Source organism: Clarias gariepinus, chromosome 16, assembly GCF_024256425.1.
Source record: "Clarias gariepinus isolate MV-2021 ecotype Netherlands chromosome 16, CGAR_prim_01v2, whole genome shotgun sequence".
Taxonomy (NCBI): domain Eukaryota; kingdom Metazoa; phylum Chordata; class Actinopteri; order Siluriformes; family Clariidae; genus Clarias; species Clarias gariepinus.
The window spans coordinates 14048923-14067776 of NC_071115.1; the positions used below are offsets into that span (position 1 = coordinate 14048923).

Consider the following 18854-nt stretch of genomic DNA (forward strand, 5'->3'; position numbering starts at 1 on the left):
ATCTTTAGCTTTACCTTTTAACTATTACTACAAACTCTTTTCTTGTCAACGACGGGTGCATACAGTACCTAGTCTAATGTACTCAGATGTAAAAGCAGTCAGAACATCCTTCTTATGCAAAGTGTTTATTAATTAAGTTAAGCACGCATAAAGTTAGGTGTGTGTGGAGAGAATGAAAATTCTAAAACAGTAACAGCAACAAGCATGGTAAAAATAATAAATACAGCATATATAAAAGAGAAAACTACAATGCACACACACTCATTGACAAACTAATGACTGTACACTCTTAGTAACATTTTGACCTGCAACAGATTTAAAAAGCCTTAAGTAAGTTAAATACGCAAGACATGATAAAGTGGGATCATTTGGCTTCAGCTTAGTTTCTTTTGCCTCAATCATTTGTGGAAATGAGCTCTGCAGTTGCACATACTGTACTAAATGCCTTGCTGTTGACCTCTACTCCCTGGTTCTTAGAACATGATTTACCATATTTTCTAGAAGTAAAGGTTTATTCTTAACACCTCATGCTTCGGCATGTAACACAAGTAAGGATGGGGCATTGAGATTTGGAGTGAGCATCATACAGTAGCAACTACACCGATCAGCCATAACATTAGCATTCAAATCATCTCGGTTTAGGTTTTGGAAGCCGGGTTGATGGCATTGGGCTCCTTGCCTGCCAGGGACTGTGCTTGGCAGGCAGTGGTGCATTGAGTGCTCTGGTGCATTTCTAACTTGGCATTGACTCTTTTTTGGTATTTGTGCTGCTTTGGCTTTTCTGTGAGATTGACCAGACAGATAAGCCTTTTGGCCTTGTGGGCATGGGCAAGACTTTGTCCTGTCATCAGTTTGCTGGTTTATAGTTGGTGCTCAGTGTAAATCATGTCACCTGTCAGTGGTCACTGTGTTCTAGCTGATGAGTGTATATTATCATATTAATAGTCCAATGTCTTTAAACTCTTCATTTGCTATAAAAGCCATTTTTCAGCGTATCAGCATAGTTCAGCTTATCTTACACCGTCTTAAATCTGATGGGTCAGAAGGCAGTAATAATTTTTCTTTAACAGCAGCTAACAGTAGTGCCAGCTGCAAGGCTGATGAGGGATCAACTATATACAGTAGAACTGCTTTAAGGTAAGTGCAAACGATGACTGACTTGGATGTGAAATGTAGTTGTAAGGAGATAAAAAGTATGATTATGGTGTATAGTATAATAGAAATAAAATACTTCAAGACATGGTGTTATGGAAATATAGTCAAGCCCAGGTAGAGGTAAAGGTCTTCTACATTTTACATCACAATACCATAGTGTAGCTTTTCTAATAGTAGCATACCTTAATGTGTTTTATTTCTTACCTCATTTACATTTTGAGTTCATCTCCCATAGCCATTTCCAAGCCTAGTCAAGTCAAGCAAGTTTGCACTCATAGTAATAAAATAAAAGTATGTAACCTAAAGTTATAACCTTATACAATCTGAATTGAGATTCGAGAGATTTGTTGAACATAATAAAAGTCAAAGAAAAGCAGCCCAATACTGTCTGGAATGTCTGGAAAGCTTGACAGTGGATCAAACGCACTCTTTTTTCTCAGATAAAAATATCGCAGCACTCATTTTTTTTTAAAATGATTTATTGGGTGAAAAAGGATATTCAACCGTATTTCAACACTGAATTGTGTGGGTTGCTCCTTATCAGGAAAGAAAGACTGATCCTTGACAAAATCCTTGACAAACGAAGAAAGCAGTGATGCTTGGAAAAGGCCATTCAGTTTTCATGAAAAAAAAAAACAACAACAACCAAACAAACGATCAAATAATTAGTCAAAACAGATACAAATAACATAAATGGTTAACATTTCATATTTGTTTCTTACACAGTGGCAATAGATTTAATCATTGACAACATAGTCATTCAAAAGAACATGATCACCAATTCATTACTGAAAAACCATCTATTTCATCCCATTGGTATGGTTTTGTACCAGTTCTCACTGGACACACACCAGCAACAAAAGAACCTAGTGTCTGCTTACGTACTTTATAAGAAGCATTTAAAAGAACCTGTTAGATGTACTTTTGAAATTTACAGCATCTATACAGATCATCAAAACCATCTTTCGTACATTTGAAAACAAAATCTATTAGGACTAGCAGGTCCTAGAGGTGTAGTAGGCTACAAATGTATTTAGAAAACCTGCACTAAAACTATTGCACAGCCTTATTGAAACATCACTGTACAGTTCAATAAATACTCTAAAACGAGCAAGCGTTAATGGACTCTGTACAAAAATAATGCATGGTGCTCTTTCAGCTTTTGAAGGGATAATGCATTCAACCTTGCTGTCGTCATAAATGAAGAGAACGCAAGCAACCTCTATTTCATTAAAATACATCAATACTTTTTTTTCCATCACCAGAAAAAAAAATCTTATTCATTTTTTTTTTTTTTTTTTCCATCATTAAACAAGTACTTTCCTTATCTAACCCATTCGAGTAGAATACCGTTCATGGTTAGTTGAGATTACTCATCTTGCTTATTGTTTGGGGGTAAACAGAGACCCCGGTTTATTAGTATTTCATAATATACTAAAATATTAATGTGGATTTACAAACCAACTCTTTATTTCTACTTAGTATTCTTTTTGCACCTAATTAAACCACAGTAGGCAGAAAAGGATCAATGCTTTAATCCTCTTATTTCTTATTTGCCGCAAAGTAAAAGTGCATATGGAGGTTTACAAAGGTGAAGAAATCTGTAAATGAAAATAAATTGCTAGACCAGGAAATGCAAAATATGTTTTTATCTATAAATAAACATAAATTCAATTATAAGACCTGAACAAACATTGATTTTCAGTATTGAAATCAAAGTTTTCAATTCATTCTGATATACAGTAATTAGGTTTCCATCCAACGAAATATCGTTATGTTCAGCATCATACAGTAGCATTTTAAAAAGGGTCTGCAATTGCCAAACCACAAATGGAATTAGGGGCTACACAGTTATTTTGGTTAAAGTCAGACTCATCTTACTTGACAAAAGACGCTTATAAAAATGTATAAAAAGTGTCTGTAATGCAAGACAAACAAATTTTAACATTCTTTAAATTTCTCAACCACGATGCGCCAGATCTGTTCACGAATCTCCCGCCTTTTTCCACATCTCTGTCCTCAGGGGTCCATATAGTATAGTGCTCAAGAAAATGTGTACACCCTTCCACTAAGCTCCTGATCAATCATATTCTGTCACATTTGAGTGTGTAGACAGCTTTGCATATTTAAAAAGACTTTTCATTCATGCATGTTATAAAAGAGCAGTTTGCTTCTGCTCAAGCCCTGTCTTAGCTTCCCTCAGTTTGCTGAAGGTGAGTTAAATGCTTGTTTCAACATGTACAGGACATTAAAATGAACTGAAATGTAAGCATTCATGCAGGTTGATCATACAGCAGTACTCCAGTGATTCCTCTGCTTATAATAAAGCCATACTTTATTTTTTTTAGCTGTCTGCAACACAAAAACATATCTAACATTGACAAGAAGCTCAAGCTTGCACATGTTCAAATATTTTAAACTGGAATGTTCTGAATGTTTTTTTTAAAGCCACAATTACTTCAATCATTGACCTTGTTGACAACAAAAAGAAACAACAAAAAAAAGAGGAGGAATCCACCAGAGATAATGATATAAGCACAGTGAATACTGTTTCCTAAAACGACTGTCTCTCCACAATGGTCCCAAAGCAGCATGGTGAGGTGTTTCGCTTTACCTCCAAAAAGATAATGTTGGATCCATAAAGGTAGGGTCAGTCTTAGGAGTCAAAAAGACGGTCCTCGCAAATCTCCAATGCTGCTTTTGTGGCACCTCCAAAGACCTCGACATTGGTGTCTATCCAGGGAACGACATTGCCAGGCATGTAGGCAGAGCAGTTGGCCATGCCAGAGATGTCTGTAGGGCGGAGAACCCGATCCCACATGTTGAAGTGGCTTAGCTCTCCTACAAAAGCTTGTGTGGCATCAAACCTTCCACCAACAATATCCTGTTAAAAAAAAGAAATAGGGTAAACACCATTGAAAGCAGTAAGTTTGGCAGGCAGGTAAATTACAGCAGTAGGTTGCTGGTGAAGGCCGGGGTCTGCAACCCGCGGCTCCGGGGCCGCATGTGGCTCTTTCATCCCTCTGCTGTGGCTTCCTATGGCTTTGAAAAATTAATAACGAGTATTTCATTTTAATGTATTTTAATATAGTTTGTTGGTTTTTTAAATGTAATTCTAAATTTGATGATTATGGTGATCTTGTTACACTAAAATAAAACATGTTAAATTTTGGGTCGCTTAAATATGCCTCACAACCGCCGATGCACGACACATGGCGGCACGCGATTTATCGAGCTTTTCAACCCATGGTTTTATTCAGGTTGATGCATGCCTCAGTACACATGGCGCGATAAAATTGTCAGAAGCAGACAGCATTTTTGGTTTGCTGCAGGTGAATAATTTAAGATTGGCTTTTTATTTCATAAATACGAGGAGGACTCAAACAGACATTGAGTATTTTATTTGAAATAACCTTCAACACAGCATCTTTTTTTTGGGGGGGGGGGGGGGGGGGGGAGTTTCAAACTGTTTTTGTTGTATGCAGAAATACAATTTTAATTTTTTTGTAGCAGTTTATTGATTTTATAAATGCAACACACTATAGTTTTTATTCATGGCATAACCCCTGGGTTAGGAAATCAACTTATTAAAAAGTTGTGAGGCCAATACTAGCATCACCAAATGGCCACTGTTGGGCCCTTGAGCAAGGTAATCTGGTAATCTTCAACTGTTCAGGTGAATCCTGTCTCAAGAATGTCACTTTAGATAGAAGTGGCAGACATATGAGGTAGATTATTTGGCTTCTTACCACAAACACTAAAACTTAATTTTTATCTTAATCCCAATTGCACGACAGGATGTGTAAATTTTAAACATTAAAATGACAAAAGGTCTGAGACAGTGGAGACAGATAAACATTCAAAGCCCCATAATCGGCATAATAAATAGCTAGCTAACAATGTACAGTAGCAAGATACATAAGAATTACCATGAGGTAGATAACCAGCTAAATCTACCTGAATACAGATTGTAAATATAATATAATTGACAGTTGTGAATAAATTCATTAAATTGAACTTATTTATTTGGGCAACAAAAATCACTTTCTGATTTGTATAAAAACTAATTTGAAAAATAATTACTTGAGTAGTTTTCACTAGATGCCTTTTTTTATTTCGGATTGTTCTTGATCAGTACTACTAGTTTTACTTAAGTAAATTATTAATACAGTAGCAGTATTTTTACTTAAATCACATGCATTGTACTTTTCCCACCAAATTCATATTTTGTCAAACTTAATAACTTTATAACTATAAATAGTCTCTGGTTTGATAAAAAAAAGTTAAATTCCAATATTTTGTTGGACTTTTATCTTTGTCTACAGTGAGAACACGACAACCTAACCACTTTGAACAATCTTCTCCAGTACAGCCCTTTCAGTGGGGTAAGGCTGGGATTCTGTGGTCACTGATTCTCGTGCTCCCAGAAACACTCTTTCACTCTTTCTGATTGACTTCATTTTATTGCCACATACCAAAAGACCTGATCACCTGAAGCAACCCCAGATCATAACACTGCCACTATGCATGATAGTGAATATTGCCATATGACCATATTGCATTGGTCCAAAATTTAGATTAGCATAATTAATAGGTGGTTTTCTTATGGACACTCCTATAAATTATCATATCACTGTGCATGTGCAATTGCTCTCACTTTCACTATTAAACATACTGTAGTGTGCTGTAATTTATATTGACAATTTTTTGACAATGCAACATCACCAAGCTTTACATGCTCATCAGTAATATGGCCAAAAGCAGAAAAAACATCCATATCAACCTTCTTAAACAGGGTTCCTGAATTGAAATTTAAGAAGGACTTATCAATAAAATGTTCTTTGAGTCGAGGTCTAAATTTCATCTTTGTGTTAGAAATCAGATCTTAATATACAGTATGCAGTCCTTGTCTATAAAAAATAAGCAATTTACAATTCCCATAGCATTTCATGTGGACAGTTTGAACATTTATGGCATTGTATATCTTAAGTGAATTTATATGCTACTGGGCTTTAAATGAATGTGAAATGACTCTGGTTGCTCTGTCATACTGGGCTTTCAGTTCAGGTACTGTATTTTACATGCACCAATGCAGATATGTTTGCTGAATCGACTTGGGTTTTGTGTCATAGTGGCGCTTCACATTGCCATGGTTTCAGAATGTATGAGGCAAAGTGGTTTTAAACTTCCTGCAGGGAGAATAATCATATATTGATCTGCCAATTTATCTTTGAGGGTTGTGTCATCATAGTCTACTTTTCCTTTCTTGGAGTAAGCCATGCTTTTTCGTGCTTTTGTTTCTGCTTCTTCTGCACATTCTCTCTATATACAGTGAAAGAATGATGCGTATACCCACACCTTTCTTGAAGGTAAAGTGCCAGATTAATGGTATATTACTTATCAGAAAATCATCAGGATTTAGATAAAACTGGCACTCTGTCTGGATCTGGACCACAGTCCATCATTTAGTGATTTCTGTACTAAAACATAGCGAATTTCTACAATGAGACCTATGGGTTAAAGGAAATGTTTTCAGATGAAACCTATTTATCACTGCATAAATCGTCCAATTAAAGGCTGCCAAGCAGTGTGCATTTATTTACTTTCATACAGTATTACTAGAGTGTAATTTAAAATTCCTGAAATACGTGTAAACCAATGGTTCTCTACTCTGGTCCTTGAGGTCCTTGTCCTACACATTTTATACCTCCCATTCCACTGAGACGAATTTGTTTCATTGTCTAGACTGACTTAAATTTCTTACGACCACTAGAGAGCTCAGTAAAGGGCAATAACGGCTGCTTACAGCCTCTTTTGAACTCGGTATGAATTCTGACAGGGACGTCAGCGTCATTATTGTTGGGAGGAAAACTGAAGCATGGTCAAAGATTTTGGCTGCCACTTCCCGACATTAATGCCTAGTTAATGCCTTGGTTTTGAATAATAAATGTGTGTAAACATTATCAAGTTAATTTATTGGTTTTTATCACCTTCTTCCCTGTTCTGCAGCATTCAGCAGCCAAATAAATGTCTGTGGTTTGATCATTCCTGTTAATTTTATAATAAAGTCTGATGAAGATTTACCATATTGCACTCCTTTAGAAATGCTTGGAGTGAGATTCTGAAAATAAGGGCATGATTTTGCGCCTACACGCATGCAACGCCCCCACCACGCATACACCATACACCTTATCCTGTATGGCTCATGTTCTGTATATTTTACTATGACAGAGAAAACTTTCTTGTCTGCATTGAGTTTTATAAAACACAAAACTGTGCATCGCTATTTCTATTCATGGCAACATTTAAGAGATAACACACTTGATTAAGAGAGAATCCTACAAAACACACATTATGTGTAATGTATGACGGCTCCTGCATACACTCATACTGCAGAAGCTCAGAATAATTCTAAAAAAAAAAAAAAACAGAAATAAAACGGATAAAAAATATATACATGCATTTAACTGTGCAGTCAAACATAAAGTCACACTAGGGATGAAAACTACTAAACAAGGAAATCAAAAAGCTACATTAATAAAATATAAACATTATTATTATTAATAATAATAATAATAATAATAATAATAATAATAATAATCACAGCACTACTAACACTACTACTACTACTAAGTACAGCACTACTATTACTGCAACTACTACTACTAATAATAATTAATAGAGAAAGTACTGTCAAAGAAGAATCATTATTGATACAAAAGGAGGGGAGTATAAAATAAAATAACAAATAAAATAAACTTCCCGAATATAAAGTGGGGTTGTCCTGCATGTATGATTGTGATTCTCTCTCTCGCATGATTTTCTTTTAATCATGTTTATTAGCCTTTGAGTAATGAATATTATAAATGCTACATGATTAAACATAAGGCAAATATTCTAATGTCGCCTTATATACTGACATCTATTTCCCTCTTTGGATAATACTATAGTACTCCCCTTACTGTTTAGCTTTTGCTGTGATTGATGTCTTCACATAGCTGTAAATGTGTTAACAAATATGTAAACAACTCTATTCAGATGTAAGTAAATGCTAGTTTCTGAGTTGATTTATATACAAATAAATATACAAATACTGTATATTATTATTATTATGTTAGTGTATATGAGGTCATTATTATAGTGTAAACACCTCCGTAATAGTTCTTACTAATCAGTAAGGTCGTTTTAATTGCGCTTTATGTCGGTACAGTTTTATCATCAGTTATTTACAGTAGGGCTCAGTAGAACATTGTTAGATTCTTTAATGGTCGGCTATTGGAACGTTATATAACGTCTATAACGTCCTCATTGGACATGTCAAAATGTGCCGTAGGGCTGTTTTCATGTCCTTACAAATTTGTTTAAATCATTAAAGGCTCAATGTGGGGACGCTAAAAAATGAACCGACCACAACAACTTTCTAACCAATTTTAAATCGGGAGAGATCGGTAGCGAATTCTGCTCAGTGAAATGGGGGCCTTAGTGTTCTCTCAGCTCCCAGCACACCTGAATGAGCTAATTAGCAGCCTTTTCTTAATTGTAGTGGGTGAGATAAATCAGGAAAAACACTAAAACGTCCAGGGCAGACGGTCCATCAAGACCACGGTTGGGAACCATTTCTCTCGCCTGTGGTCCAACTTATGATAATCACGGATCTAAATGCTAGATTTGAAAGAACACAAATCTAAATTTGCTGAACACAGCAATCATTACACATATTCTGCATGGTTAAAAGTGAGTAACTTTTATCATATTCTCTCTCTGCCTCAGGGTGAAGAGCAACATTTGCCATTAGGATCCTTTCTCTCTTTTTTTCTGCCATTATCTCTTTTTTGTGTAAGTAATGTAATATTTATGTATTACCGAAAGCCTCACTGTAGTATTTTCCCTCAAGTCTCTCCTGCTTCCCAAAAATGATTTATTGTTTCTTGTAGTAGATAGGCAGATTAATGGAACGCTTCAGTTTATCTGTTTCTTTTATTTTAGAAGTTTGTGTGGGTAGAGCTTGGAATTTGTCAATAACTAAAAAATACATTTTGAGTGAGCATCATGATTACCAAATCTATGCTCGGATGATGCAATGTGTTTGCATGCTGTGTACTGTACAGTCCAAAATCCTTAGATACTTAAAGCTATGACTAAGTTCATTGACCTCTGCCTGTCTTTGTGTACCATCTCTTAGGAGTACACACTCACACTCCGTGGCTTACTAGTAGCATAGCAGCAGTATATTGCATACAGGCAGATGACGTTTTCTACTCATCGCGTGTGAAGGCTTATTCTATTTATTTCCTTTCTGTCTCTGGAGGGAGAGTTAATGTCTGTCTTTTGCTCCTACCTGTTCTTGACCCAGAATGATCACTCCTCCAGGTTTAATTGGGTGCCATGGGGCCAAGTTCTCCCCAGTGCCCAGCCTCTCACCATCCTGATAGGCCTCCCAGAAGCCGTCTCTGGTTGTCCAGGTGATGCAGATGTGATGCCAACGGCCGTCGCCTACTGATAAAGGCAGCTGAGCCACCTGGAGAACAGGGTGTTAGATTAGATCTCATTTGTAGAGTCTAATTATGCAGAAGGCTTAATCTGAAACTTTGAATAACATGATCCACTGAAAAAAGTGCAGTCAATATATAATATATACAGTAAATGATTAGGACATAGGTATAGTAGTTGAGGGTATTTTCTTTGAGAGTTTTATGCTGGGAATGTATCTTACAAATGCAAAATGTTCCCAAATGCATGATTAGTCAAATTATTGGCACTACATTTATTTGTTTCCACTGTATCTGAAATGCGCAGCAAGTGTACGAGCATTGTGGAGCATATTAAATTGCGACATACAGTGATCTCTAACAATCCAAATATGCACAAAAATGTGAAAACTAAACAGCAAACACAGATACACAAACAGCATAACCAAACACACCACAATATATTTAAAATTCAACACTGAAGCCAGAAATTGAACCAGAAGCGCATTAGCATAACTCATAATGGAAAGGCTTGGTCATTATTAGACATTCCTTTTTCTCTTTGATCATTGGCTACGGCACACATCAGTCAAAGGGACCGGGACAGCAGGGACTAAAGATAGCCAGAATATTTAAATGAACACATTTCACCTCACTACTGTATAGTACCCTGGGTAATTTCAAGGTAAATCATATTAGCTAGATTAACTACAGTAGAAAAAAAAAAGTATTTTTTCCTCAACTCATATAGTAGGTGTGTGCTGTGCACAATGAGCAACGAGCATGCCATGTTCAGTACAGACTTCGCTTTCAATTTTTGAGCTAATGTTTCTCTGTTTTCTGAATATCTACATGGATTTAGGATGCATCGACTTATACGATACAATACAAACCACTCTACAGCATGGATTTACCTCTGTTTGTCTTTGTAACAAAATTATTCAAAGCAAATACAACTTTTTATTTAAAAAACAAAGTCAGGCTGAAAGTGAGGTGTGCTGCAAAGAACGTTTAGTCAGATTCAGCATGACAATTTCTCTTTCTGTCTTTCTGTCTGTTACACACACACACACACACACACACACACACACACACACACATATATATGTATAATGCAGAGAGCTGAAGGCCAAGCTGCCTTACTCAATAAACCAAACGCCAAACTGATGCAGCTCAGGAGTGGCATCATGGGAATTATGCAGGCAGCCAAGCTCACTCTCTCATTTCTCTCTCCCACTCTCTCAACCCTCAGGGTGTATTCAACAGGAGCCAGACATACAGATATCTCACAAAGTCTAACGAATCCCAAATGTCTCATACAGAAAGTTAATGGAGGTGGGAGGATTTCATGTTTGTAAAGTATCACGAGTTAATAATATTTTCTTGAACAATAAATAAAAGTTCCTGACATGTTGCAGTTTTATATAGGTAGCAAGGGATAGTAAAGCTCGAGCAGTGTAGGTATTACCAATTTCAACAAATACAATTAAAACCTTGGCCAGCAGGGGCAACACTGGGCATTGATATTGCAAAGTAAATATTTCAATATTCCAATGTAGCCAATCAATGGATCAATCAAATGCTCTATACGGTATATAATTAGATCTGCAGAAACATGTTTAACAAAGTTACCTCATGTACCGATACTCTCTGTGAATTAGATAAACATATACAGTAATAATAAAAAAGTCTTTTTATTGTGTTGCCAATTTCAGGTACTAAGTTTTTTCTTATAATGACATGTAATTAAACTTCAGAAATCGCTGAAAAAAGTCTTGGCGCTGTGGTACATTAATGCATGTATTTTAAAACTTTGGTGAGTCTCTCTATTCTCAGGAGTCTAAAGAATTTGCAAGGTGAAAAATGATCCCTATTATGAAAAATAAAATCCCTTTTATAAAAATAGCTTTATTTTGTTTGCAGAGAAGCAGCGAAATAATTTCATAAGCCAAGTTAAAATGATTGATTCCATATTGATATTTTTAAGCACTCTAGTGCTAGAGGTTAGCTGGGTTAAAAACACTGCTGCAGGATCTCTCGCATCGCATTTAAGTAAAAAGCTTTATACCTGAAGAATTAAATCCAAACCATGGCTTAAACGTACAGTATGATCGCATATGCCACTTTGTGCATGCAAAATTTGTTTTTTTTTTCCTGTGGTTTTAACATCCAAGAAAGCTTTAAAATATGCTTTTTTGGATGCAGCTCATGGCACGATGCAGGACGATGTGAAAAGAAGGAGCTGATCTTGTATGCAGGCAGACCAAGATGTGCCTTTTTTACTGTCCTCTTATTACAAGCACTTGCACCACAAAGGTGAGCTTATTACAGCATTCCAGTGCAATGAAAGCATTTTTTAATATCTCAGGAACCATAACCACTGACATTACAAAAGTAATAATACAGTGGTAAATAATGTGAGTAAAGTTAGAGCAATTACGTGCCTCAGTATGTGGCCCTGAGTGCAAAGAAAATTGCAGAAAACTTGAATTTGACTACAGTTTAGCTGAAGTCAATCAAAAAAAAAAAAATCTCTGATCTCAAGATCTCTGGATCACTCCTTCACTCCTACTGTAGCACTCCTTCTCTAATTATACCAAAAGTAGACTTTAAACAAAACGAGAAAATGCAAGTGTAAGGATTACTTTGGTCAATTAAAATATTAAAAAAATTTTTTTTTCCAAATGTCTTCCTTTCTTAAAAAGTTTGAAACACCAAGTACATTCTTTTTAAATGCTTTTTTTATTTCCCTCTTAAAAAAAGGAAACACATGCAGTACAGTACAACATAACATCACTACAGTGTTTTCAAAGGCATGATAACCAATCCATTTTTAGCATGAAAAGGTCATCGATAACCATTTAATTGTCAACAAAATTGACACTATGTCTACACTACTTTCATATATCGTCCATTAATGATCTCACACAACAAGTTACAATATCTTTCTAAGCATTTTATGTTGATGAGCTTTGACAGATTTGATAAAATTGCTCCTTGTTAATCCTGTTTGCGAATGATCATTTTTACCGCGAAAGATTGTCAATAAAGGTTTAATCTACTATAAAGATTTATTCTGCGGTTGTGTTTAGGCCCACAGATGGTGCACTGTGGAGCTGTTTACCGATTGCACTTGAATCCCTCTTTGAATTCCCACCACATTCTTTTGATCACTACCTTTGTAATGCTGATTACACAGCGACCACTCTGTGGAGCTGAAGCTTGGCACTGCCTAATATCAAGTCGTGCTGCTTCAAAGCCCTAATGGCAGATCAGGTTGGAAATATGCGCCGCCCATGCTGATTGTTGTGTCTACGGTTATGCCATAGAGAGAGAAGGACACCATTGGGAATACATTTCCATCTGCACTTACATACCTAATTATACCACAGTGCTGTTGAATTCTTCGTTCTGATTGGCTACATGTTGATTTATTTGCTATAAGAGGAACTCTAACAACAGTGGTGGCTTGAATTCAGATTCATGTTTATTTTAAGGTGCACATTCTAATATGTTATCATTTCTGTAGCAAACAGCTCGTTTGCAAGGACTTATGTGGTGGACACTCAACATAATCTTAGCGTAATAAAAAACTAAAATGTTTGTTTAAAAAGGTTAATATAAAGCCTGGATCCCTAAAGCAATTGGTTAAGTGCCCCAATCAAGGTAACAACCCATCTAGGTGTTACGTTATTGTGTACTAAACTTCACACTTCTAGTCAGACAGCATAATATACCAAGGGATTTTGCATAAACAGAATCAAGTTTATATTCTAAAATAAATGACTTACCTTGTCATTGACCAGGAGCTCGATGTGATTGTTGCCCCATTCTATCAGCACAATCTCATTGGCTTGTCCAGGGACTCCGTATGAAAATGGTGTTCCAATGCCAGGACTGGCGCTGGATTTAAGCCACATGCACACAGTGAAGGCATACATTTCTGGCAGACTCTTCTTGATTCGGCAATAAAGGTAGTTTGTGCGCAATGGTAGAGCAACTTTGAAGTCCTCTGGGGATTTAAATGCGCTGTTACCTATAGTAAGAAAAAAAACAAGGGGGTTAAAAGGATGAAATGTTGTATTGGTGGTTGGGTCTAACTTCACTAGGGCCTATATCTAGATACACCGGTCAGTCATAACATAAACATAATATTATTAAAATAAAATTGACTATAAGTCATATACAAGTAAACTGGAGACAGGATCAAGGGAGTCCAAAGGTTATTTACGTGGGCAGCAAAGGGTATCCTTGTTCGATCCCACAGAAAAGCCAAAGCAACACAACTCAAAGTTGATGCTGGCCATGACAGAAAGGCACCAGAACATCTATTGCGCCACAGCCTACTGCACATTGGGCCCGGCAGGCTAAGAGCCCAAGGCCTCCAAATTCCCCCAGATGGCAATCTAACCGAGAACTTGTGGGATGCACCAGACAAACAAGTCCAATCCATGTGGTCCCCACAACACCCAAACGATCTGCTGCCAATGTCTTAGTGCCAGACAACACAGCATACCCCCTCAGGTCTTGTGGAGTCATGCCCCAAGGTGCCATAGCTGCCCAGATGGCACAAGGGAAACCCACATAATATTGTGCTTTTTTTTTTTTTTTTGCATTTTAATGTTGGCTGATTAGTGTATTATGACCACCTGTTCTCATTAGTAAATTAGTCATATTTGTGCTATAGTCCCTGTTCTCAATTCTGAAAATAGAAATTAGCCCAATGATGCCAAATCCTCTTTGAGCAAGCCAGAGGCTATGTGATTCCCAGTACAGAGCTGTATAAAAAATTGATTGCAAACATAAAGTTTGTTCACATACAACTACCACAAAAAGTCAGCTTGCTTTGTATAATATTGCAGAACCTTGAATTGAACCTAACACTTTTAAGTAAAAAGTAAAAAAAAAAACTTTCTTGACCAATATACATAGAAGCTCCATTCCAATTAAAATTCAGTCCAGAAAGTGACAGGATGTGAGCATGCCGTACTTCTTTCTAGCTCTGTGATCCTCTCCAGCAGTGAGTTGAGCGTGTTCTCTGTGTGCTGCCGGTGGGCCATTGTCTCATTGTATAGCTGAGTCTTCTCCTCCTCAAGCTCAGCTACTCTCCTCAGCAATTGACTCTCGAGGTCCCCCAGTCGCCGCTTTAGCAGGTCACGCAATTCGTTGGGGAATGGCGCACCAGAAGCATTGGCATGCAGCTGCTGCTGTAAGAGGGGAAGGATCAGTTTTAATCATATTCTGCTTCATGATGGCTTTATCAGTGAATGTGAAAAGATAGTGTGATAAAAAAAAAATTTGCTCCCAGCGTGCACATGTGATGGTGAGTCAGACAATATGCTGTTTGAACACATCATTACTCCTGGGAATCTAGTACGGTGTGGAGATTGTATGGACATCTGCTGGATATATTGATGATCACATGCCTTTCACAAAGTAAAACTGTTCATATACAGTTGATGTGTAAATAATATTAAGCTGAAGCTAAATAATTCATCATTATAGCATGCAAGGTACTTCAAATTCCATCTGTGTAGAAATCTTTGGGGAAACTATTAAATCCCTCGGCTAGGCCTAAAAGCCTCATTTAGAGTCGTTCTCTATCAGAAAGTATTCCTAGGGGAACCTTTTAAAGAAGCCACAGAATGAACCCCTAAAGATGGCATGAAAATACCTATCATTTGACAACAAATAGAGTATTTCCACTATAAAAACACTGGAAACATTTCTTTTGCACACATTTAGGTGGTGCCATTCCTCTGTGAGCTTGAAGCCACACTTTTGTCGCTCTGCGTGAAGAACTAGACACGGTACTGCACATAATGCATAAAGCAACAGGAAATAAAGATGCCCCATAGAGAAATAGAGTGAGACAGGAAGTGAGATTAATGGGAGCGTGTGCAGAATGATAATCATGATGATTGCCAACAGAAGAGATTTTTCTAATGATATGAAAGCAATGTTTAAGCATGTGCTACCACAGAAAAACAATGAGACTACACCTTCTGTAACTTTACCTAAATAGGTGTTTATGGCCGTGTGTGTGTGTGTGTGTGTGTGTGTGTGTGTGTGTGTGTGTGTGTGTGTATATATATATACATATATATATATATATACACTTTAAATCATGTAAGGGTAGATAGATAGATAGATAGATAGACTACTTTATTAATCCCAAAAGGGAAATTGTATAAAGGCACACATTATAACAATTCTATGTCAAGATTAGAATTTAAACGCACAAATTAAATTTTATTTACAGATTTATTTTTCGTGTTCTCCTACCCTGAACCACACGGAGCGCATATTTTCTCACCTCCAAGTTTTCCAGTCGGTCCTTCAGCCCCTGCATGGTCTTGCCCAGATGCTCGATGGTTTCCACGGGGTCGCGCGGCAGATCGCCCATCGTGTTCTTACCGAAGTCCTTCCTGCGCGCGCCTCCACGCCACTTGCTGTCTCGCGCGTCGTTCGCCACGGCCTCGCAGCGCGAAAGTTTGGAGTTGAGTTCCTTGATGGTGCCCTGCTGGCTCGAGATGGTCTCCCTCTGCTGCAGCACGGTCTCCTGGAGCTGCATGATCGTGCTCCTGTACTCGTCCTCCTGCGGGCTCGCGCTCTGCACGCGGTTATCCGTGTTCACCGGGCAGCTGAGGTCGGCGCCCGCAGGCACGGCGGTACACACGAAGCGCTCACCCTGCGGCTGCTTATCCGCAGCCGCCGCCAGGTGCACGGGAGCCAGCGCGCGAGCGCACAGGAACGCAGCAAACAGCGCGAGCATATCTGCAGCGCGAGACAGAAGCTTGCAGAAACAAACTAACAAAAAAGTGCAAGAAAACGTCCTCCTTCACGAAAAGTCACTAACATCCAAATACAAAATACACAACATGTCAAAAGAAGTACTATAAAAAAAAAACAATGCTTCCTTTCCTAAAGCGCGCAGCAAGTGTCTGTTTCTGAGCTGAAACCCGAACACAGTCTGCTTTTGTATTAAATAGATTGAAAAAAAAAATGTGTTTATTTAGATGAATAGTCCGCCCCAGAGTTATTACACTGATGCTGCAGAGAGACAGGTTGCCTTACCGCGGGTTAACGCATTAATATAGGCTTGACTGATGGAGCGCGCGGATTGACTAAACCTGACTACGTCACGAGTCGCATCACAAAATATCCCTTCTCCCTAGATAAGCGCACTGCACTACGAGTGGAATAACGTCTTCCACACACTACATAGTGCCCCATGTATCCGACGTAGTGACATTTAGCCTGGAGTTCGACACTTTCATCCCCAGATGGAGCGAGTCATAAATTACGCTTTGATTGCGCTCGTGATCATGCAAACTCCGTGGCAGGAGTGCTCAGCATCACCTCACTTCCCGCCAGATGTAGACTTGAATGAGGTCACTTTTTTTTTTTTTTTTCAAATGAAGATATTTAAAAGATTAATCTTAGACATCACGAGCGTCATGCTTGCGTAAACAGCGAATAATCACTGTTGTTCATTGGGAGAAAAAAAAAATCAGGCTTTAAAAACTATTTTCCCTCCACGTCACTACTACAGTGTTTTTCTCTTTCTTTATTTGTTTCTTAATCATTTTAACGTCAATCACTCACTCTCATCTTCCTTTATACAGGTTTGCAGGGGCCTGGAGCCTTATTCCAGAGGACATAGGGCACGAGGCAGGGTACACCCTGGACAGGGTGCCAATCTATCGCGCACAGACACATACACACCCTTACACACCCCTACCACTTATCTTTGGACTGTGGAAGGAAACCAGAGTACCGGGAGAAAACCCACAAAGCACAGGGAGAACATGCAACCTTCATGCACACAAACCCGGAGACATGAATCGAACCCTCACCCTGCAGGTGCAAGCGACTAACCACTAAGCCATGATGCCCCATCTGAACTTGATTTCCTGAAATGTAACATCCTTTAGAATTTTAATATTTACATGCTTTAAATATATAAAAATAGTCATCTGTGAATAATTTATTATCTGCAAACAAACAAACAAACAAACAAAAAAAACGGCCCGAAGTGACCTTCCAAATGCAATATATTTCTATTTGAAGTCACAAGTGAGGAGTTTGGAGCTTGCTTCTCTGTTGGGCAGACACACACACACACGCATGCGCGCACACACACACACACACACACACACACACACACACACACACACACACACACACACACACACACACACAGGCGGGTGTCACTGCCAGCATATAACTCATATTACTCCAAAGTCCAAATGTCAACAGGAAGTAAATGACATTCTCTCTTTCTCTCTCCCCCTCCCTCCCTCTTCTGTCTTTAATTCTCAAATTCTCACTCATTCATCATCGTCTATACTGCTTTATCCTCTATACAGGGTCACGGAGTGGCCTGAAACCTACCCCAGGAGACTTAGGGCACAAGGTACTGTAGGGTATACCCTGGACAGGGTGCCATTCCATCACAGGGCAGAACAATACACATGCTCATTCATATATTATGGGCAATTTAGGATCACCAATCGGCCTAATCCATATGTCTTTAGACTGTGGGAGAAAACTTGGGAGAGCTTGTTTTTTTCAAAGGACAAATTTAGCTTTATTTGGAAAACGTACCATAAATGTTTTCCCAATATCTTTGGAGTTCATGGCTGTGAGTTCATTAATATTTTAAACATGCTATGCTGAGACATTTATTTAAGTTTCAAATGTCAGCATTTTTAGAATACAGAAAGATACAGTTTTTTTTTCTAATTGCTTTCGCACATGTTGCAGAACTTGTCTCACTGTGTCAAAGCTCTATATGCAAGCCAAGTAAGACACAACACTTGGACATCTCACTTTTATGTCAAAATGAAACCTTAGGTTTCAAACCTTTATTTGTCACATGTACATCACTGCACAATAAAATTCTTTATTCTTGGCACGTCTCGGCTACGTTAGGAGGCTGGGGCAGCGTGCAGGGTCAGGTATTATACGACACCAGAGGAACAAGCAGGGTTAAGGGCCTTACTCAAGGGCCCAACAGCACCAATTTGGTGAAACAGGGGCTTGAAATGCTGACCCTCTGATCAGCAACAAAAGGGGCTTTAGACAACTAAACCAGCTAATCCCTCCTCTAAGCGGCATTTTTTTTAACAAAATCGCAAAAAATCCACCATTTGAATTCATTTTCAAGCAGCAGCAACATGCAAATGTACTTTATATAAACACTGCTGTCTTTAGGATTACACCCTT

The 18854-nt window shown here is 38.0% G+C and overlaps 1 protein-coding gene across 2 annotated transcripts; it reads right to left on the reverse strand.

The window, feature by feature from the left end:
* Nucleotides 1-1623: 1623 nt before the first annotated feature.
* nptx2a (neuronal pentraxin 2a) lies at nt 1624-16990 on the reverse strand. 2 transcript variants are annotated; one of them, XM_053514040.1, is made up of 5 exons: nt 15940-16990; nt 14614-14827; nt 13415-13659; nt 9494-9673; nt 1624-4039 (listed from the first exon to the last, which is right to left on the reverse strand). In XM_053514040.1, exons 1-5 carry the CDS (start codon nt 16396-16398, stop codon nt 3812-3814), a joined length of 1326 nt encoding a protein of 441 aa, XP_053370015.1. In that variant the 5' UTR covers nt 16399-16990; the 3' UTR covers nt 1624-3811. The 2 variants fall into 2 exon arrangements, with proteins under 2 accessions (XP_053370015.1, XP_053370013.1); XM_053514038.1 differs by having other exon boundaries at nt 14614-14830.
* Nucleotides 16991-18854: the final 1864 nt, after the last annotated feature.

Coding starts and splice junctions, on each gene's coding strand:
- nptx2a (XM_053514038.1), bottom strand. CDS start 16,398: ATGCTCGCGCTGTTTGCTGCGTTCCTGTGCGCTCGCGCGCTGGCTCCC. Junction 13,660..14,613: donor GATCACAGAGCTAGAAAGAA/GTACGGCATGCT, acceptor TTCTTACTATAG/GTAACAGCGCATTTAAATCC. Junction 9,674..13,414: donor AGCTCCTGGTCAATGACAAG/GTAAGTCATTTA, acceptor CCTGTTCTCCAG/GTGGCTCAGCTGCCTTTATC.